This window comes from Palaemon carinicauda, chromosome 42 (genome assembly GCF_036898095.1).
Source record: "Palaemon carinicauda isolate YSFRI2023 chromosome 42, ASM3689809v2, whole genome shotgun sequence".
NCBI classification, from domain to species: Eukaryota; Metazoa; Arthropoda; class Malacostraca; order Decapoda; family Palaemonidae; genus Palaemon; species Palaemon carinicauda.
In genome coordinates this window covers 7,172,535-7,195,707 of record NC_090766.1, presented here as the reverse complement: position 1 = coordinate 7,195,707, position 23,173 = coordinate 7,172,535, and the positions used below count along the sequence as shown (strand labels likewise).

Genomic DNA, 23,173 nt, shown 5'->3' with positions numbered 1-23,173 from the left:
TAATGTGTTTTATTTTTAGTTTGCCTACCTTAATATAGTATTTTGTCCTTGGTACATGGTGTTTGACTTTATCCCTTTTATTTGATACTGTTTTTTGGCTTGGAAGGCATTCTCTGGTACATTTTCACCGGGCGTCACAGGTCGACCCAGAAAAGGGATTTTGACAAAGGAAAAATCTATTTCTGGGGAGATACCTGTGACGCCCGGTGAAACCCTTCCCTTACGTTGACCCACCCTTTCTCCTTTCCAAGCCATAGTTCTTGCAGAAGGATGTAGTCTAGGTGGCGCTAGCATCGGGCGTCGGTAGGATAGTTCAGGTAAAGTAGATAGGGCCTCCGTTACGGCCCTCCCCTTTGATGAAGGAATTACCTAAATGGGAGACAGCCTGTGAATAGTGGTTTTCACACGCCCCTGCTTTATAAACAACGCCCACAGGGTGTTCACGCGAGGGTAGTAACCTCTGAATTCCATACTTTAATTTCTCTGGTATATTTGGAAGTATTTATATCAGAAAAGTGTAAGGAAGGACTCTTTTCACCGGGCATCACAGGTATCTCCCCAGAAATAAATTTTTCCTTTGTCAAAATCCCTTTTTTCATCGGTACATAATGAATTCTTGGTAAAAAAAAAATCTATGGCTTTATGGCGAATTGTCATAGTCATCAAAGGAGTCAAGATCAATGATGAATGAGTCAATGAATTTATCTATGGCAATATACTTCTTTGCATCTTCATGTTGCAAAGTCTCGGCATGTCTTACAGCTTTGCTCCAATCACTAGATAGAATATTTCAGTGATTCCTGCAGAAGTCTCTTCAGGTCTCTCGTAATGAAATTATTTTTTCTTGCTACTGTACGTAGTTTTTGACTTGGCCCCATATATGTTCAATAGGTTTGTATGGACAGTAATACGACGGTAGACTAATCACTTTATGGCCATACTATGATGCAATCTTGTCAATCACATACTTATTTTTTGTGTTCCGTATGTGCAATTTTACCATTTGTAACAGTTCTCTTTTTTAGCAAATGTTTTTTTGGATTCACCCCTTTTCTGATAAGCCATTCTGTGATTGAAGTTTTTTTTAGATGAAGTTAGCAGATTGTCTATTCTTACTGCAGAGTCGTAGGGGCCGTTATTCACGACTGTAACAGACGATGCGGGAATATTGGGAATTTGCGTATGGAACCACTTTTCGAACTCACTGCTGTTTATTTGATGTTTATAATTGCCATCATTTTAAGCAAGGAATATCAATTGTGCATTTGACACAAAACTGTCTTTAGAGCTTGCATGCAAAATGATAAAATGTCACCTTTCCCTTTGGTCTGGTTAAGGCCTGTTGCTTTTGAGGAGCTTGTATCTGTCTAGCATTTATCATCACTGTAGTTTTGGTTTACCCAGGTTTTGTCCAAGTATATACTTGGATGTTCTTTATTAATTGCATCTTATTTTTCGTAAAAAATTTGCCCACAAAGACAGAATATCATCTACTTTAAGAACTGTTGACTGTTTACTTGTGCATACCAATAACCTATTTTTCTAATTACCTTTCAAAGAGATTCCCTTTGACAATGCTACTAGCTCTTTGTCGAGAGTAGGAATTTCCTTCCTATCGTAGAAACCTAGAATTAAGCCCTCGGGCTAACAGAACATCTGCCCATCCCACACACACGGTCAATGCACACTCAGTCTTTCAGTCTTTATATCTTTTTCTGATAACCTTCACGAAAAAAGTCGATGTCAGATGCATCTAAAGGAGAATCTGTTAGCTAAGAAAAATTACATAGACAAAAATAAGTAATGAGATTTGATATATAAAACTTTGTGGTAGTAAGGTATCTTAATTCCAAAATATACTCCGATACCAAAAATAAGATTTATGAAAATAATAAAGGCACACCACCACTTACACTCCATGCACAGCCTCCACAATGTTTAAAACGCTTTCAGAGGGTGGAAATCACTCCCAAAACACCACATGCACCATTATAATACAAAATCATTCGTCGTCAATTTTACTGTTTAAGGTTATCGTCTCTTCCTTAAAAAGGTACATTACATTGGTTACCTTTGGGCATTTGAGTGCTTAACCCTTTTACCCCCAAAGGACGTACTGGTACATTTCACAAAAGCCATCCCTTTACCCCCATGGACGTACCGGTACGTCCTTGCAAAAAAATGCTATAAATTTTTTTTTTTCATATTTTTGATAATTCATTGAGAAAATTCAGGCATTTTCCAAGAGAATGAGACCAACCTGACCTCTCTATGACAAAAATTAAGGCTGTTAGAGGAATTAAAAAAATATATACTGCAAAATGTGCTGGGGAAAAAAATAACCCCCTGGGGGTTAAGGGTTGGAAATTTCCAAATAGCCTGGGGGTAAAAGGGTTAATCTACTTATGGGGATAAGCCAATCAGGTTGCTTCCATAAAGGAGATGTCCACAGTATTTTGAGTTTGACACAAAGTATTCTGAAAAAGACCCTGGTCTGATGGCCATAGAGCTTTTGATAGAGTATAGTATTGGTGATAGAAAGAAAAGAAATATCTGATCAGCTATTATACAAGTAGAAGTTATAAATCTTTTGTCACTTTAGTCAATCCCTGTTCTTTTAAAGACCATTTGATTGCATCAGGATGTACAGCATGTTTACTTAATGGCTATCATGAGCTCCACCCCAATTTGGCTTCCTTTTTATCAGGATTTCAAGAAATATTTTTAGCATGTTGAATTTAAATCTTAAATGTCAAGCAGTCTTTTAATATTATTCATCATCAATTTGCTAATTTTTCAGGTGTAAAGTTCTACGACTCAGTGACATAGTTTCTGGAAGCCCCCCTGTGATAAAGATGATAGTTTCATTTATCAGAAAAGGGGCTGGTCATGCAACACTCAGGGATATGCTCGGGCCCATGATTCAGAAGGTAAGTTTCAGGAAGATTCTATCCGTGGAATTTTATTTTTATAAGATAGCAGAGGCTCATTTATTACTCATCGAGTTTGTGATTTTCAATCGACTTTTTTCTCTGAAATCTCATTCTTGCTCTTCAAACATTAGCCAATACTATTCTACTCTACAGTATATACAAGTTAGCCTACAGCATTAGCTGTGAATATTTAATGATAAAATAGCAAATAACATCTCCATTAACTGTGCATCCTGAACTAGGCTCTTCTAGTAACACCAGATTGTCAATTCTCAACATTTAAACTGTTGCTTATCAACCTTAATGAAATGGAGGATCGGTTAAGTATAAGAATTGAAAATGTTTTGAAATGCAAGAATAAATATTAGATATGAGTTCTTGCCTTTGTAAAGTTTACTGTTAATTTCAATTGATTCTTGCAGGTTGTCGATGACAGCACTATGCAAATCAACACAAACCCTGTGGAAATTTACAAGACTTGGATCAACCATTTGGAAATGCATTCAGGACAAGCCAGGTTTGTGAAACTTTGAATTAAGATATAGCATATAATTTAAAAACAAGACTATTGTCTCAGTTGTTTTTTAATTGGATTAATACATTTTTTTTTAGAATTTATAGGGTTTTTAATTTCAAATTTTAACAAAGGTTCCAATTTGGTATGGATTGTATTGTGTTATACTGTATTCTATTTACATTTAGTAAGAGTTTATATAACTTGTTTAGTTTAGTTGTTAAATACATGTGAATTTTATTTCTCTGCTAAAATGATTTGCAAAATACCATCAATGACATTGGAAATACATAGCAGAAATCATATATGCAACCTTCATCCTGAACTAATAAGATTTTATCTTGTGTAAAGAAAATGCAGTACAGTATAATGACTTGAAACACAAAAGATGACCCATGAATCTTTTCTCCACAGTGGGTTGCCGTATACAATAGATCAGGAACAGGCGTTAAAGTACCCTGAGGTTCAGAAGAGGCTAGCACTGGCAATTACTACCCTGAAGGAAGTGACTCTAGCATTTTGTCAACAAATCACTAGCAACAGGGACCTCATTCCATATGCCATGCTATACATGGCTCGTGTCATGAGAGCGGCTCTGCAGCGTCGATTCCCACACATTCCAGAAAAGGAAATTTTAAAGGTATGTTGTTCCAACACAGAGTACTTACCTAGAACTACTTTCTTAGGAGTTACTGGTAACTCTTCCCAACCGACCGGGTCGTCTCAGGGCGCGTATCATTCCGCCTGAGGTTACCCCCATAGAAAACGGGAATAGGGTAAACTACACAAAATTCTGGTCGGTTGGGAAGAGTTACCAGTAACTCCTAAGAAAGTAGTTCTAGGTAAGTATGTTAGAAAAAATACAAATTACTTAAAAATTTGTGATTTTTTATTACAGTACTTTACGTAGCGAGTGTCAGACAAGGCTTAGCTGTATGAATATGTTTTATCATAGAAAATAAACTGATTGATTTTTTTTCTAGAAATACTATTTCAGTATTGCCGTTTGTCTTGTACAGTAATAATTGTGTAGCAAGCAATGCACATACAAATAAAGAAAGGTGCCCTATCTACTGCAACTGTCATTGGAATACACTTCAAAAATTCGTTGAATGTGATAAGCTAATTTCAACTCCAATAGTAATTTTGTTGAATGTGATAAGCTAATTTCAACTCCAATAATAATTCTGTTGTCGATTGTCCCTACACGAAATTATGAATACAAACCATTGATCTTTACTATAGGAGTAGAATAACACCAAAGCTGGAATGTGGCAGTTAAAACTTTTAACGCGGTGTAAACAACTAGCGGGTAGTTACTCTGCCGGCGGTGGGGAGGCGATTGCCTCCCTTGTAGTTCACAGTATTATTATTATTATTATTATTATTATTATTATTATTATTATTATTATTATTATTATTAGCCAAGCTGCACTCTAGTTGAGAAAGCAAGATGCTATAAGCCCAAGGGCTCCAACAGGAAATAGCCCAGTAAGGAAAAGAAATAAGGAAATAAATAAACGATATAAGAAGTAATGAAAAATGAAAATGAAATATTTTGAAAACATTAACATTAAAACAGATATTTGATATATAAACTATAAAATGACTTATGTAAGCCTGTTCAGCGTAAAAACATTTGCTGCGAGTTTGAACTTTTGAAGTTCTACTGATTCAATTGCCTGATTAGGAAGATCATTCCACAACTTGGTCACAGCTGGAATAAAACTTCTAGAGTACTGTGTAGTATTGAGCCTCATGATGGAGAAGGCCTGACTATTAGAATTAAATGCATGCCTAGTATTACTATTACGAACAGGATGGAACGGTCTGGGAAGATCTCATTGTAAAGGATGGTCAGAATTATAAAAAAAATCTTATGCAACATGCATAATAAACTAATTGAATGACTGTGCCAGAGATTGATATCTAGATCAGGAATAAGAAATTTAATAGACCGTAAGTTCCTGTCCAACAAATTAAGATGAGAATCATCAGCTGAAGACCAGACAGGAGAACAATACTCGAAACAAGGTAAAATGGCTGTGTCTCAGTCTCAACATGGAATTTATATGTTTGGGACAGCCCTAAGTATATTTATGTGGCATTTGCATAGTCATATATATACAATAAGTCCTCAGGATACAAGTGTTTTGATTTACAACATTTTGTAGATACATTGCAGCCCCCATAAAGGAATTGTATTATTTTATTTGTCAGTTTCATTTTTTATTACATTTATATATCCTTGTTTTTTAGTCCTTGTTAATTTTCCATCATGAAGTATGTTTCTATGTTTTAGATTATGACTTTACGACAGCTTTATCTTATGTGAGCAACTTTGGTGCTTATTTACAGCACTGTATTTAGGTTTGTTCTGACTTGCATCAGAGACGCTTGTAACCCAAGGACCTAGTGTATTCTAGTTTAACACATACATCACAATTTTAAGTTTGTATAGTCATATTAACAATTTTGTTCATTCTAATTTACAATCTTTTTACCCGGCCAAAGTACATTATTTACACCACATATTTTTTGTCACCAAGTCTCATTCCCTTCTGTCATTTCAGGTGGTTGGTAATCTCTTGTACTATAGATATATCAACTCTGCAATTGTTGCTCCTGATGCCTTCGATATCATCAAGGTGTCTCCTGATCAAAAGCTTAACAATGCTCAGAGAAGAAATCTTGCCAGCATTGCCAAGATTCTGCAGTTCGCTGCTTCCAAAAAAGGTAAGAAACGCTCGTGAAGTCTTGTTGCTTTTTTCTTTCCCTGTGTTTCGGTTTTATTCAAAACGTAATTACCTCTTAAGTTTTCTAATCAAATAGATGTAAAGGTATGTATTAAACTTTGCATTGTTTTTATCCAAACAAGATCCAGTGGAATGGTTTTTTTTTTATCTTTATGTACAGAGGCTAATGGAAGCATGGAATAAAAAATTAGTTGGGTTTAATCCTAGAGGAAGTGTTAAAACCATTTGATAAATTTGCAGAAATTTAGAAAACTGGAGTAATGAATGAATGCTAATTCTGATGATAATTGGGAAGATTACATGTACATAAAAGTTTGTAAAGGCTTAATGATATCATTAAGTCTGTTAATGAATTGTAATAACAAATTTATCCTTTAGATGGGTCATTGACTCTTTAAGGGGTTCAAATTTTATTTTATAATTTTCAAGTCTAATATAAATTGTCAGTTTGAAAGCAGTTCCAATATTGTATCCTTTTTGACAGGTTTTGCTGATGAGGCTTCTCATCTCACTTGCCTGAATCCTTTTATTGTTGAGTGCCATGAGAAGTTCAAGGCATTCTTTAGACAGTGCTGCGAGGTGGAAGAACCAGAAACTGTTTACAATGTCAATCAGTACTCTGAGGCAACACTCATTGTGAAACCAACAATATACATCAGTGTTCAGGTATCTTATGTGGATTTTCTCATACATTTTGCAGAGGGAGTGTCTTGACTCCCCCCCACAGATGAGGTTGGGAGGCCTTTTGATCGAAGACCTTTAAGGGTCTTGCATGTCAGTTGAAGGAACTAGAAGCTTTTGTGACATCCTCTAAGCAATGTGCATAGCTCTTGTCTTATAGCTTTCATCATTTCTATTTTGGTCTATTAGCAAGCTGTCTAACATCTCTTACTAGAAATTGTTTTTGGCCTTATAAATTTTGAAAAATTATGGAGAAGCTTAGAGAAAATTTATACTCCAGATAATTGATACTTATCATTTCAGCTTCATGCCAGAGAAGTTAATAGCAGTTAGTCTATGATGAAGAAAATGCAGATTAAAATATTTTTTTTTCATTATTTCCTGGTATCTAAGAAAATACTAAGACATTGAACGTGTTAGTATTCTTCAGAAAACTCAATTTCCTTGTCTTTTTACGGAGACAGGTCATGTCACACAAATCTTAGATATCATCAAAGCATATTTTAATTGACTGCTACCTCACTGCACTTGACAATGAATATGGTAGTGGCAAAGTACCATAATGTTTTTAAGAAGACAGTGGTTATAATATCAATGATTTTACTAAAAGTAGTTTCAAATAAATGATGTTATGGCGACTTGAAAGGAAACAAAAAGAATGAGTTTGGTTAAGAGGCCAAAGAACTGTAGGGTTAAACTTTATTCTATGATGGGTTAAACATAATGGATGTTTTCATTAAAGATGCTAAAGATTACTATAAAATTAATTTTCATAAGGGATTTCCAATTACTTAAATTATAAGAAAATTGTATCGGAAAGAGAGGAAGGAGCAACATCATCTATTGGGGGAATATTTGACCTTAGAATAGACAGGGCATCATGGTACTTACGGAACCATGGGACAAGTGGAAAGGGATTGCTTGATGATGTATCTTAAGTTGAACCCATAAGTAAAATAAAAGAAATTTTTGTATTGAGGAATGGCTCGATTAACCATCATTGATCATGGTGTTTGCAAAACTTGGTCACTTCAGAACCACTAATTTATTATTGTCTATATTAAATAATTATCAAACCAAGACCTTTTTTGTGCAGACAAAGACAAGATCTTTGGAAATGTACATTCTATTGGTTATCTAGTCTAATCTTCAGAGGAAAGGAAATCCTGGACAGATTTTAAATCCTAACGAATATATCGGCAACTGTTCCACTCTTACCTGCCTATGATCCATAAACCCTCCTAAGAATTATTCTTACTGCAATGGAACTGTAGTCTTGTCACAGAAAGCTTAAGGGTTGTACGTCATGCTAAAGTTCTTTGCAGTACTAGAAGACTTCCTTCCTCCTGCATAGATGAAGCTCTTTGTGTATAGTGACCATTTTCATGTTACAGGGACATCAGATAAAATTGATGATAATGTGTTACTGTCAATTGCTCGAGTGAAAATACAGATAAAATACTAGATCAATTTATAATTCAGAAATGTCCATGAGGCAGGGTAAGGGTGGCAAAAATATATCTTTTTCTAACTTGAAATGTTAATGCTATGCTAATTTGGTTACGATAATTTTCAAAGAAGTTTTATAGATATGGACTTGTCTTTTGGCAGTTTTTGTTTATAGATTTATAGACATTTTATACACAAGAATAATATTGCTATGGTTATCACATAACGAGATGAATGGAGTAGATTTTTTTTTGAGTTTCTACCAATTTGTAACAACCAAGGTAGCCCTAGAAATTATCATTCATGCTGTAATAATCCTTGCAGGAAATATGTGAAACTCATCAACTGTTATTAGATCATGAGGAGATATTGGCACCTGATAGCAATGACCGTTTACATGTCTTGCTTTCTGACCTTGGAGAACGACCTTCTGTTAATTCTCTGGTGGGAGTTGTGGGTAAGTATTTCTTTTAAAGTTTGAAGTACTTGCACCTTTGCTTTTTACCTTTAGCCTTATAGCTGTCAGTTGCATATTATACACAAGAGGAAAAAATATAGTACTTTTCAGTGTGAACAGTAGAAAAAATCAAAAGCTTGGCACTTTTTCAGTTGCTGTTCATTGTATGAATGATACACAAATTGATAAAAGTGGTATTTTATTTACTAAGCATTAAATTTTAGGGGAGAAAGTCTTAAGATTTCACTTAATGGACTGTCATATCAAATTCCTTGAATTTTGTGACGGATCAAGTGTGAGAAATCGATCAATTAAGAATTATTTTATTGTTATAGATATTACCAAGACTAAATTGCAGCTAATTATTCAGACTTTCTTGGTTGTTCTTAACCAGTTCTCTGTGTATTTTGAGTTTGTCATTAGTTTATTCCAAAAGATAGCTTTGAGGGTACACTCAGGCACACTATTGTACTGTATCTTCTTTCTCTTCCTCTTATTTTGTTAAAGTTTTTATAGTTTATCATATATACATATACCAAGGCACTTCCCCCAATTTTGGGGGGTAGCCGACATCAAACAGAAGAAACAAAAAAGGGGACGTCTCCTCTCTTATGTTCCTCCCAGCCTGACAAGGGACTCGGCCAAGTTCGGCTGGTACTGCTAGGGTGGCACAGCCCACCCTCCCACATTATTCTGTCACTAAGAGGCCAAGCTTTTCTTCCGCGTCTGCAACCATTACAGTATCATTCGCAAACAACAACTGATTTCCCTCCCATTCATGGTCATTCTCATCTACCAGTTTCAATCCTTGTTCAAGCACTCGAGCATTCACCTCTCCTAGTTTATATAGGAAATAATTATTTTTATGTTGTTACTGTTCTTAAAATATCTTATTTTTCCGTTTCCTTTCTTCACTGGGCTATTTCTCTGTTGGAACCCTGTTTAGTATCCTGCTTTTCCAACTAGGGTTAAAGCTTTGCAAGCAATAATAATGATAATAGTAATAATCATGATTATAAGAATTTTAGTTTAATATGGTTTGACAAAGATTTTTAGCATATATATATATGTATATATATATATATATATATTTTTTTTTTGCTCCAAGGAAAAAGCATTGACTATTTCTTATGCTGATTCAGATTTTTTGGTGTACGATAATAAAGGTGGATCTTCTCAATTCTTTTACTTGGCAACATGGTTGGTAAGGAAAGAGCCTTTGACAGAAGTATAATACTATACAATTCTCAGCTAGGTAGACTATATTGCCGACACTGCCAAGAGTAGATTTGGTAAAGAGTTGCAATCGCTTTAGTTTGAGAAACTAATCCCAAGAATATGTCATGGAAAAAAAAGTTAGACGAAGTATTTTTCAATATTAATCTTACCCGATAATCATGTAGCTGTCAACTCCGTTGCCCGACAGAAATCTACGGACGGGATACGCCAGCGATCGCTATACAAGAGGGGGGTGTACTCACCAGCGCCATCTGTGGTCAGGTACTGCAGTACTTCTTGTCAACACCACCTCAATTTTTCCTCTGTCGTGCCGCCGGCAACACCTACATGGATACGCTCTTGATTTTGGAGTCTTTGTTCACGGTTTTGGTGAAGTATTGCTCTGAAATTTAGCTTTCGCTATACAGGAAGCTTTTCCCTTAGCTTAGATAGCTTTTGGATTGATTTTGATTAATGGTATAACGATCTTTGCTTTAATTTGGAAACCCCCCTTGACTGTTCTCTGATTCAAGATGTCCGACCATTCTCAAGCTCCTAGACAAAGACGATGTAGTGTTAGGACTTGTAATAGGCGTCTTCCGAAGGCCTCGGTTGATCCTCACACCGTTTGTTCCGACTGTAGGGGAAAATCCTGTCAGTTGGAAGATCGATGTGAGGAATGTGCCGGGCTTTCGGAATTCGATTTTAATGAATTCCTCAAGTATACGGCTAAGTTAGAGAGGGAGAGAGTTAGGAGGAGTTCTTCTCGCTCTTTGGTTTATTCCTCCCCCCATGATCCTCAACCTTTTCCTTCCCCTGTAGTGGTGACCCCCGAACCTATTACTAGTGCTCAGCCTGATATGTCGGATGTGTTACGTGCCATTCAGGCTTTAGGTGATAAGGTGGAGTCTGTAGTGAGTGACCACAAGTTTCTCTTGGCAGATGTCAAGGAACTTAAAGTGAAAAGTGCAGTGGGAAGTGGTAGTGCCAGTGCTGTGCCTAGTGTCAGTGTCAGTGTTGCGCATGAGGATACTTCTGTGCGTGCCAGTCGTCCTCCCAGTCCGGGACCTCTTGCAAGCTCCCAAGCCCAGGGGAGAAGCAATGTCGAAGGGCAAAAGGGTTCGGCAGGCCTTGATCGGCGCACAGTAGTATCCTCAGTGGTTGCGGGCGTATCTTATAGAGATCGTCACTTCCACTCTCAGACGATTGAGCCCTTAATTTCCTCGTCTGCGGAAGAAGTTTCCGGGAGGAAACGCTGGACCCAGGTCTCAAGGCCTCTTAAGCGTAAGGTCCAGACCGAGCGAGTCCAACAGCCCAGATGTAGCCACTGGGCTAGTTCGGACTCGCCGCAGTCATCTGATGGCTGCACACCTCCTAAGAGAGGTAAAGCGATGCCTCAACAGGCCTCTGCCCCAACTTCTGTTGATCCCAAGTTGGCTATGCTGCAGACTATGCAGTCGCAGCTTGCGGTGTTGATGCAGGAGTTTCAGGCAGAGAAGGTTAGCACACCTCCTCCTGCGAGCGCTCCTCCACCTCTGCGCAGTCCAACCTGCCAGACGTATGATGTTGAGGTTCCTCAACCTGCCTCCATGCGTGAGCTGCCGCATTGGGAGTTGCCAGATACCAGCGCTGTGCAGCAACCTCCACTTTCCTTGAGGCAGGAGCCTCTTACTATGCGACAACCTCCTCAACACTTGAGGCAGGAGCCTTATGCTTTGCAGCAACCTCCTCTACCCTTGAGGCAGGAGCCTCATGCGTTGCGACAACCTCCTCCATCCTCGAGGCAGCAACCTCTTGCGTTGCGGCAACCTCCACCATCCTTGAGGCAGCAACCTCAACTCTTGAGGCAGCAACCTCAACTCTTGCGGCAGCCACCTCAACTCTTGAGGCAAGAACCTCAACTCTTGAGGCGAGAACCTCAACTCTCGAGGCAAGCACCTCAACTCTCGAGGCAAGAACCTCAACTCTTGAGGCAAGAACCTCAACTCTTGAGGCAAGAGCCTCTCTCTGCGCAGCCACCTCCTCAACCCTTGAGGCAGGCGCAGCTCTTGAGGCAGGAGCCTCATGCTATGAGGCAGCCACCTCAACGCATGCAGCAACCGCATTCTTCGCAGCATGAGCCTCTTCCCATTCAACATGAACCGCAGTCTATGCAGCATGAGCCTCATGCCTTATAGCATTCGCTTCTCACCTCACTTGCTCCTCAGACCCCCGCAGAACCTCCTTCATCCCAGCCTCATGACTTTGTCATTGCCAGCCCTCATCCTCTTCAGCAGAGACTTGATGATGAATCCGCAAGTGCGCATGCACCCGTTCTTCAGGATTCAACCATTCAGCATACCGCTTTATCGTTACCTCTCGCTTCTCAACCCTCAGGTGATGAGGTTTCTGAGGATGAAGCTGCTCACCTGGATGATCCTTCTTCTGATGTGGAGGAACCCAAGTCGTTGCCACCCTCCATTGACTTTCGTAAGGTCCTGACGCTGTTCAGAGAGTTATACCCTGAACACTTTGTTTCTGCTACCCCTCGTTCTCCTCCATCCGAGTTTTCTCTAGGCATGCAGCCTATTAAGTCTGCCTACACTAAGCTTATCTTCGCTAGATCATCAAAGAGAGCTTTGAGAATTTTAGGGGATTGGTTGCAGTCCAAGCAGCAACTGGGAAGGACGTCTTTTATGTTTCCTCCTCCTAAGCTGACTTCTAAGTCGGGCGTCTGGTATGCCACGGGAGAGGAACCAGGCTTGGCGATCCCTGCCTCTGCCCAGGCTGACTTCTCAAGTTTGGTTGACTCTCCCCGTAGATCAGCTATGAGACGCTCTAAGGTCTGCTGGACCTTTTCTGATCTGGACCACTTCTTGAAGGGAGTCTTTCGCGCCTTTGAAATTTTTAATTTCCTCGACTGGTGCCTGGGGGCCTTGAGCAAGAAGACTGCCCCTTCTGACAAAGACTCGGCCATGCTGATCATGTCCTGTATGGACAAAGCAATTCGCGATGGTTCTGGCGAACTTGCTTCTATTTTTGTCTCGGGAGTCCTCAAGAAAAGGGAACAACTTTGCACCTTCCTTTCTACTGGTGTCACCTCTTGCCAGAGGTCACAGTTACTATTTGCTCCTCTCTCCAAGTTCCTGTTTCCTGAGGATCTAGTCAAAGAGATGGCTGCAGCTCTTATACAGAAGGATACGCATGACCTCGTGGCCTCTTCAGCACGCAAGGCTAAGGTTGTACCTTCAGTACCGAGAACTTACCGCACCCCAGTGGCTGATACACCTGCTACCAGATTTATTCCGCCCTTTCGTGGCAGAGCCCCCAGCCGAGGAAGTACCCGCCCAGACGGTCACGGGCAGGTCCAAGAAGGGTGCCAAGTCCACGAAAAGCAAGCATTGACTCTCCTCCTCTCCAGACAGCTGTAGGAGCCAGACTCAAGACCTTCTGGCAAGCCTGGGAAAGAAGAGGTGCAGACGCTCAGTCTGTCAAGTGGCTAAGGGAGGGTTACAGAATTCCGTTCTGCCGCAATCCCCCTCTGACCACTTCTCCCATCAACCTCTCTCCCAACTACAAGGAAAAGGACAAGAGGCTAGCGTTACATCAAGAGGTGTCGCTCCTGTTACAGAAGGAGGCAGTGGTGATAGTCCGGGATCATCAATCCCCGGGCTTTTACAACCGTCTCTTCCTGGTGGCCAAGAAGACAGGAGGTTGGAGACCGGTGCTGGACGTCAGTGCGCTCAATGCTTATGTCACCAAGCAGACGTTCACTATGGAGACGACGAAGTCGGTCCTAGCAGCGGTCAGGCAGGAGGACTGGATGGTCTCGTTGGATCTGAAAGACGCCTACTTTCACGTTCCCATCCATCCAGACTCCCAACCTTTTCTGAGATTCGTCTTTGGAGAGGTTGTGTACCAATTCCAAGCCCTGTGTTTTGGCCTAAGCACGGCACCTCTGGTGTTTACGCGACTGATGAGGAATATTGCGAAATTCCTCCACTTGGCGGACATCAGAGCCTCCCTTTATTTAGACGACTGGCTTTTAAGAGCCCCCACAAGTCGTCGCTGTCTGGAGAGTCTCAGATGGACTTTGGATTTGACCGAGGAACTGGGTCTATTGGTCAATTTAGAGAAGTCCCAGCTTGTTCCTTCCCAAACCATCGTTTACCTGGGAATGGAGATTCAGAGTCAGGCTTTTCGGGCTTTTCCGTCAGCCCCAAGAATCAACCAAGCCCTAGAGTGCATCCTGAGCATGCTGAAGAAGAACAGATGCTCGGTGAGACAGTGGATGAGTCTAACAGGGACTCTGTCATCGTTAGCCCTGTTCACCGAGTTAGGGAGACTCCACCTCCGCCCCCTTCAGTACCATCTAGCAGCTCACTGGGACAAGGATATGACGCTCGAGGCGGTCTCTATTCCTGTTACCAAAGAGATGAGGACTACTCTAATGTGGTGGAAGAGCAACATCCTTCTCAAGGAGGGTCTCTCTTTAGCTGTTCAGACCCCCGATCTTCATCTCTACTCGGACGCATCAGACTCGGGCTGGGGCGCGACCTTGGACGGACAGGAATGCTCGGGGACATGGAACAGGGAACAGGAAACGCTTCACATCAATTGCAAGGAGTTGTTGGCAGTACATCTGGCCTTAATGAACTTCAAGTCCCTCCTGCTAAACAAGGTGGTGGAGGTGAACTCCGACAACACCACAGCCTTGGCGTACATCTCCAAGCAGGGAGGGACTCATTCGAGGAAGCTGTTCGAGATAGCAAGGGACCTCCTCATTTGGTCAAGAAGTCGAAAACTCACGCTGGTAACGAGATTCATTCAGGGCAATATGAATGTCTCGGCAGATCGCCTCAGCAGGAAGGGTCAAGTCATCCCCACAGAATGGACCCTTCACAAGAACGTGTGCAACAGGCTTTGGGCCTTGTGGGGTCAGCCAACGATAGATCTGTTCGCTACCTCGATGACCAAGAGGCTCCCATTGTACTGTTCCCCGATCCCAGACCCGGCAGCAGTTCACGTGGATGCTTTTCTGCTGGATTGGTCCCACCTCGACCTGTATGCATTCCCGCCGTTCAAGATCATCAACAGGGTTCTTCAGAAGTTCGTCTCTCACGAAGGGACACGGCTGACGCTGGTTGCTCCCCTTTGGCCTACAAGAGAATGGTTCACAGAGGTACTGCAATGGCTGGTCGACGTTCCCAGGACTCTCCCTCTAAGAGTGGACCTTCTACGTCAACCTCACGTAAACAAGGTACACCCAAGCCTCCACGCTCTTCGTCTGACTGCCTTCAGACTATCGAAAGACTCTCTAGAGCTAGAGGCTTTTCGAAGGAGGCAGCCAGAGCGATTGCCAGAGCAAGGAGGTTATCCACTCGCAGAGTCTATCAATCCAAGTGGGAAGTCTTCCGAAGCTGGTGCAGAGCCAATGCAGTTTCCTCTACCAGTACCTCTGTAACCCAAGTTGCTGACTTCCTGTTACATCTTAGGAATGTTAGATCTCTTTCGGCTACTACGATCAAGGGGTACAGAAGTATGTTGGCAGCAGTTTTCCGCCACAGAGGCTTGGATCTTTCCTCCAACAAGGATCTACAGGACATCCTTAGGTCTTTTGAAACCTCTAAAGAACGTCGCTTGTCCACTCCAGGCTGGAATCTAGACGTAGTCTTAAGGTTCCTTATGTCACCTAGATTTGAACCTCTCCAGTCAGCCTCTTTCAAAGACCTTACTCTCAAAACTCTTTTCCTCGTCTGCCTTGCAACAGCCAAAAGAGTTAGTGAGGTTCACGCCTTCAGCAGGAACATAGGATTCACATCTGAAACAGCTACATGTTCCTTACAGCTCGGTTTTTTGGCAAAAAATGAACTTCCTTCACGTCCTTGGCCTAGATCGTTCGAAATTCCTAGCCTTTCCAACATGGTGGGTAACGAACTAGAGAGAGTTCTTTGCCCTGTCAGAGCTCTAAAGTACTATCTTAAAAGGTCTAAGCCTATACGAGGGCAATCAGAGGCCTTATGGTGTGCCATCAAGAAACCTTCGATGCCTATGTCCAAGAACGCAGTTTCTTACTACATAAGGCTTCTGATTAGAGAAGCTCATTCTCACATGAAGGATGAAGACCTTGCTTTGCTGAAGGTAAGGACCCACGAAGTGAGAGCTGTAGCTACTTCGATGGCCTTCAAACAGAACCGTTCTCTGCAGAGTATTATGGATGCAACCTATTGGAGGAGCAAGTCAGTGTTTGCATCATTCTATCTCAAAGATGTCCAGTCTCTTTACGAGAACTGCTACACCCTGGGACCATTCGTAGCAGCGAGTGCAGTAGTAGGTGAGGGCTCAACCACTACATTCCCTTAATCCCATAACCTTTTTTAACCTTTCTCTTGAATGCTTTTATTGTTGTTTTGGGTTGTTACGGTGGGCTAAGAAGCCTTCCGCATCCTTGTTGATTTGGCGGGTGGTCAATTCTTTCTTGAGAAGCGCCTAGGTTAGAGGTTGTGTTGAGGTCCTTTAGTATGGGTTGCAGCCCTTTATACTTCAGCACCTTAGAGTTGTTCAGCCTCCTAAGAGGACCGCTGCGCTCAGTAAGGAAGACGTACTTATTAAAGGCAGAGTAATGGTTCAAGTCGACTTCCTTACCAGGTACTTATAATTTCATTTGTTATTTTGAATAACTGATAATATGAAATACGGGATACTTAGCTTCTTGATTAACTTGTACACTGGTTTTCACCCACCTCCCTGGGTGTGAATCAGCTACATGATTATCGGGTAAGATTAATATTGAAAAATGTTATTTTCATTAGTAAAATAAATTTTTGAATATACTTACCCGATAATCATGATTTAATTGACCCACCCTTCCTCCCCATAGAGAACCAGTGGACCGAGGAAAAATTGAGGTGGTGTTGACAAGAAGTACTGCAGTACCTGACCACAGATGGCGCTGGTGAGTACACCCCCCTCTTGTATAGCGATCGCTGGCGTATCCCGTCCGTAGATTTCTGTCGGGCAACGGAGTTGACAGCTACATGATTATCGGGTAAGTATATTCAAAAATTTATTTTACTAATGAAAATAACATTTTTAAGAATTTATTTTAGATTTTGAGAAACTGCTAAAAATACTACTGTATATATGATTGTGTTGCATAGCCACTCTTCGAATGTTTCGTGGTTACATATTAGTTCTTGAGATTTTCATAGTTCGTGGTTTATTCTTATATAGTACTGAAGGATTATAGCGATTGAGGGGGACTTCTACCCCAAACAAAAATTTATCTTTTTCAAATTTAATTCGGAACGATGTAAGGATGTTTTCTATGATTTTTGGGTTATAAATAATTTCCCATAAAACTTAGAACAAGTTTTCCACTACTAAGTATATCAAAAGGAAATTCCATTTTGAATTCAAATGTGTTCTTGTTGTAGGTGCAAAGAGTTGGAATTAGGTAAATTAAGACCAAAGTGATAGTTTTGTCCTAACACGAAGTTAGGCAGACATCCGTTTTTACATAGTCAAACCTTATTGACCTGAAATTTTGAAGCGTTTTCTCAGACTTAACTAGTTTGCTCCAAGGCAAGTGGCCTCTGTTCTTAACCCTGGATAGGTACGGTCCTCGGACACCCCTTTAAGGGTATACTCGGACGCGAACGACCCCGACGCCAAAAAAAATTCTTGAAAAATCAGTTTTTGCAGTAACCTCCTTTTTTCTTTTGCCAAAAAAAACTTCAATGAATGCTTAAAACAACTGTAAAGATAAATACTACTCATCTGCAGAAAAACTATTTATTATAAATATTTTAAAAAATTAAGTAGAAAAAAAAAAGACCTGACATAAAAATTCATAAAAAAAAAGTTTATACATATATACACAAATCCTTTTAGGAATTGATTCTTGAATGTTTAGGACACATCTTGATGTATTTTGGATGAAGTCAGACCCATGGAGGTGAAGATCTGAAATGAGAAAAAAAGGGTAACTTTTTTTGGCCAAAAAAAATTGTCCAAATTTCATGAATTTTTTTGGGTACCCAAATGAAATAGGAAGTGGCTAATTTTTTTAGGGAATAAACATATGTTATCCTAAAATAGAAATATGTAAAAAAATCTTCATTATTTTGTAAATTACATTTATATCAGGGGCCATATCTAAAGGTAATTTTTTGAGTACTTGGAAATTTCGTAAAAAAAATACATATATTTAATATATAATATGATATTTATGCAGGTAAAAATATACCAAAATATCATAAATTCTATAGGGAACAAGAATATATATAGATAGGGCAGCTTACGCTTCGGATATGTCCACAAAATGGCCGCCAACCACACTGACTCAGACTCCCTAATCTGCCACTTGAAATGTAGGAAGGGTATGTCAATTTCAAGGTGTTATTTACTAATCTAATTATTATTTTGATATGCATAAAAATTGTATGGTGGGTTGCTGGATAATTGTCGATTATTTTACGACTATAAAATTAAAATTCTGACCCAAAAAATTTTTTTTGAAGGGAAATAAAATCGAAAAAAAAAATGTAAAACAATATTTTAGCTAAAAAAATTTGATGATATTCAATCAAAAAAAAAGTAAACAAAATTTTCCGACAAATAAACATCTAGAGGAATCATTACTCCTTAGTACGTAGTAATTTTGAAAGAATTGGGAAAAAACGAAAAAATGGCAATCACCGGAAAATCGAACACATACCTATATATACGCCATATCTGGCTAAAAAAAAGATAGGCATGGGTAGCCAGATCATCTAGAAACACTTTCCAACACTATAAAAATATAAGTTTTGCGACACTACTTGCCAATTCCTTACGGTAACATGACTAAGCAAAAAAATGCAAAACAAATAAAAAGGGGCACTCGTGGAAAAATGGCCATTCTAATATACGGCATTTCAGAAAAAAAAAATTTCAGCCACGTGCTAGGCAAACCATCAAGGCATATCTTCCGACAAATAAACATATAAATGAAATATTACTCTGTGATAGTTCCTTAGTACGTAGTAATTTTGAAAGAAATGGGAAAAAACGAAAAAATGGCAATCACAGGAAAATCGAACACATACTTATATATACGCCATATCTGGCTAAAAAAAAAATAGGCATGGGTAGCCAGATCATCTAGAAACACTTTCCAACACTATAAAAATATAAGTTTTGCGACACTACTTGCCAATTCCTTACGGTAACATGACTAAGCAAAAAAATGCAAAACAAATAAAAAGGGGCACTCGCGGAAAAATGCCCAACATTCTAATATACGGCATCTCAGATAAAAAAAAAAGACATGCACGTGTTAGCCCAACCATCAAGGCACACTTTCTAACACATAAACATGAAAAAAAAATCAATAATATACGGCAATTCCTTACTACGTAGTAAATTTTTACAAATATTGAAAAAAAAACAGAAATTGGCAACCGCAGTTAAATACCCAATATACCAATAACTACGTCGTATCTGACAAAAACAAAATCACGCATGGGTAGCCAGATCATCTAGACACACTTTCCAACATTAAAAAAGCAAAAGTTTTACGACACTATTTCGCAATATCTTACGGAAAAATGACTTGGCAAAAAAATTAAAAAAAATTAAAAAGGGACACTCGCGGTAAAATGCCCGACATTCTAATATACGACATCTCAGATAAAAAAAAAGACATGCACGTGTTAGCCCAACCATCAAGGCACACTTTCTAACACATAAACATGAAAAAAAAAAATGAATAATATACGGCAATTCCTTACTACGTAGTAATTTTTACAAATATTGAAAAAAAAACAGAAATTGGTAACCGCAGTTAAATACCCAATATACCAATAACTACGTCGTATCTGACAAAAACAAAGTCATGCATGGGTAGCCAGATCATCTAGACACACTTTCCAACACTGAACAAGCAAAAGTTTTACGACACTATTTGGCAATATCTTACGGAAAAATGACTTGGCAAAAAAATGAAAAAAAATGAAAAAGGGGCACTCGCGGTAAAATGGTCCTTGTGGTGATGAACGACATTTTAACTAAAAAAAAAAACATGCACATGGTAGCCAAACAATCCACCAAGACTTTCCACAACTGATAACCTATACAAGTTGCACCATTCTACGACAATTTCATAATACGTAATAACTTTGATAATTATGCAAACTACCTCAGAAGGGTAAACTCGGACGCGAACGACCCCGACGCGTCTCAGAAATCGGGGAAGGAGTGCAGCTACAGCAATGCACATCTGGACACTACTAGAGCGTGTAGGGGAGACACCTCCTGCAGGTCGATCACCCACAAATTCAGTCACAGGGGTGAGTCACGTGAGAAAAACCTGTTTTTTTTTGACGCTCGGGGTCGCAAACGACCCACCGTACCTATCCAGGGTTAAACAAGTGTCTCCGAAGACTCTATGTACTGACAATTTAAAGATCTCAAAGTCCAGCTATTAGATTCCTTTATCTTCAACTAGGAAAATTATTGATTAAGTTTGGTAGTATCTGTTTTACATGAATGCTTGAATAACTAAAATTTGAGACTATTTTTAACGAACAATATTCTTTTACATTTCAGATTCCGTTACAGGTTCCGGTTCAATAACATTGGGTAGAATGGAAGTCTGTTTGGCATTGACTAATAAGTTTGAAGTAGCAGAAGTGCCCGAAGAGAAGGATTCCAAAGATTCAAATAATAAGTTGTTTAATAGGTGAGTCACATTAGAGAAGTATATAGTAGTTCATTTCAAAAGTCACCTGATTCTATGCACTACTGGTGTCCCTTGGTGCATGGTATGTATTTAAGGCCATTGCTTGTTTTGAAAAGTGTGATTATTTTGATCAGTTATAATTTCTGTAACATATACTTGCTCTCCCTGTGCTTTCCTCTTTATTACTTTGTAACTACATGCCTAAAATACTGCATAGTCGACAGTAGATTTATTTGATGAACAGTTATTAATGCAATGTGGATGTCTAGGCTGTACTATTCTGTTTTTAAGATTTTGTTCTGTTCTGGTCTAGTGTATTTAAATGAATCTATTCAGCAGCTTTTGAAAAGGTTTAGTGTCATTTACACTAACTTCAACATATCATTTATTTCCACGCATAAGACAACCTTTAGATAAGACAAGGTAAAAACTTTGGACAAATTTTAATGAATTTTGGTCATATCTGCTGTATAAGACAACTGATGAATTACAATACCATCAATGTATAGGCTAGCTTTTGCTATATACTTCGAAATCCAAAGTGAATTGAACATTATTTTAAATTATGCTTTTGCTAACCACGCCGCCTAAATCCGAAACCGTTACTTTGATTACGTTTCATCGCCTATCATAACGAACAAACTAACACATTTACACATCGTATCAGTTAGCATTTGCAGCAACAGATATCTTACCAAGTATTGATAATGTAATAATAACATTATTAATGTCTTACTAACTTTATCCTTAGAAATTCAGAATAAATGAAATACGAGCAATTTTATATAATGTTTTTCCTAAAAATGACATCTAAAAGTTCTAAAGCTAAAACAGAAAACATTGTTTTGTCCTTATTTCATCGCTGATCATAATGAACAAGCAAATGCATTTACACATGCAAGTAATAACTAATGGTACTAAGAGCTTTTAGTAAAGATGATGATGATATAAATATTTTACTCGCCATATCCCTAAAAATTTCTACTTGTTGCATAACTGAAAAACCATTTAGTTTGCTTTCAGTTAACAATAACAAATTACCGCTAATGACAGTATGTAGTGACAGAAAAGATTGTGCAAGACTGGAGAAAGAGCAAGGATAATTTGAATCATGGTGGATTTTTAGATAAAAATAATTATGCTAATCTAAATTTTATTTCTAACGTTGTTAACAATACCATTAGAATTATCGTAAGCTTAAAGAAAAGAAAGATACACTAAAGGTTACTGAGAACGCAACAAGAACTTGTTTACATTTTGTCAGATGGCCTCACATAGATAACAGTTAATTACAGTTAATTTCACTGTTATGGAATATTTCCTCAAATAGGCTATTTTTCATGAAATGCCAATAATATGAAAGGTAATTATGGGTTGGTTACCTTTATCATCAGTCATGGTACCGAGGCCTAGGCTAGCCTACCAATAAACACCACTTGGAATTCAAGGTGTGATTTTCGTATCGGTGGTATAAGACGACCCCCAATGTTCAGGGGTGAATTTTAGGATTTAAGGGTCATCTTATACATGGAAATATACGGTATGTGACATCTTGAAGTTTTTATTTTTCTTTTTGGCAGCAACATCATCTTATATAATGTACTTTTATCTTTTGTAGGACAAAGCAGTTGTTAGTGGATGTAATGCAGTGTGTAGATGGCAATACTGTTGGAGAGTTATCGAGCGGCCCAACAATGTCTCACCATGAGGAAAAGTACCGGAGCATTATACAGAATCGTAAAGATCAGGAACTTCGAGCCAAGCAGAATCAAACTACTTTGAACAGATCTAACTCATTCCTCTCGGAGACTAGGTAGTGTATATGTGCACATTTATAAATTTTTTATCTTGCTTTTTTTGTTACAAGTTCTGCAGGCTGCTCTGCAATTTTTCATAAGGTATCACATACAGTATTTAATCTTTATTTTATATTCAAGAGCATTGGAATTTATTTATTTATTTATTTTTTATTATGCTTAGACTTAATGCTTTGTCGTTTTAACACGTTTTCATTATGAATGACAAAAATAAGAGATTCCAAGTCGTACCTTTTGTGTGGTCAACGAACACTGCAGAGCTCTGTGCTAGCTGTGAGGGACTTCTTTTATCAATCTCATACAATGGCACCATTTATAATTTGCTTTTTCTTTCTTAGTCTGCAGGAGAGTATGTCCATGTGTGCTTAGTGTTAGGTGTAAAAGTATATACAGTGTCTGAAATATGGAGTTTTGCCTTTCTTAGGTGAATCATATTGCTATGACTATTATTTTTATACATGGTGCTTGCTAGCATTCTGTCAGTAAGCAAGATGATGTCCCCCTAGCTCTACCTAATGAGGTGTTACTTTAAAATACATGAATTATTATTATTATTACTTGCTAAGCTATAACCCTAGTTGGAAAAGCAAATTGCTATAAGTCCAGGGGCCCCAACAGGGAAAATAGCCCAGTGAGGAAAGGAAAC

At 38.9% G+C, this 23,173-nt stretch overlaps 1 protein-coding gene across 1 annotated transcript in view; it reads left to right on the top strand.

Annotated features, from left to right (window-relative positions):
• Positions 1-23,173, top strand: part of LOC137633203 (ras GTPase-activating-like protein IQGAP3) — a 64,938-nt gene that overhangs the window by 36,988 nt on the left and 4,777 nt on the right. The window contains exons 23-30 of the mRNA XM_068365364.1: positions 2,801-2,930; positions 3,356-3,450; positions 3,862-4,087; positions 6,021-6,183; positions 6,688-6,869; positions 8,658-8,790; positions 20,578-20,710; positions 22,329-22,523. Coding sequence (XP_068221465.1) covers positions 2,801-2,930; positions 3,356-3,450; positions 3,862-4,087; positions 6,021-6,183; positions 6,688-6,869; positions 8,658-8,790; positions 20,578-20,710; positions 22,329-22,523 — 1,257 coding nt within the window. The remainder of the gene's footprint in view (positions 1-2,800; positions 2,931-3,355; positions 3,451-3,861; positions 4,088-6,020; positions 6,184-6,687; positions 6,870-8,657; positions 8,791-20,577; positions 20,711-22,328; positions 22,524-23,173) is intronic.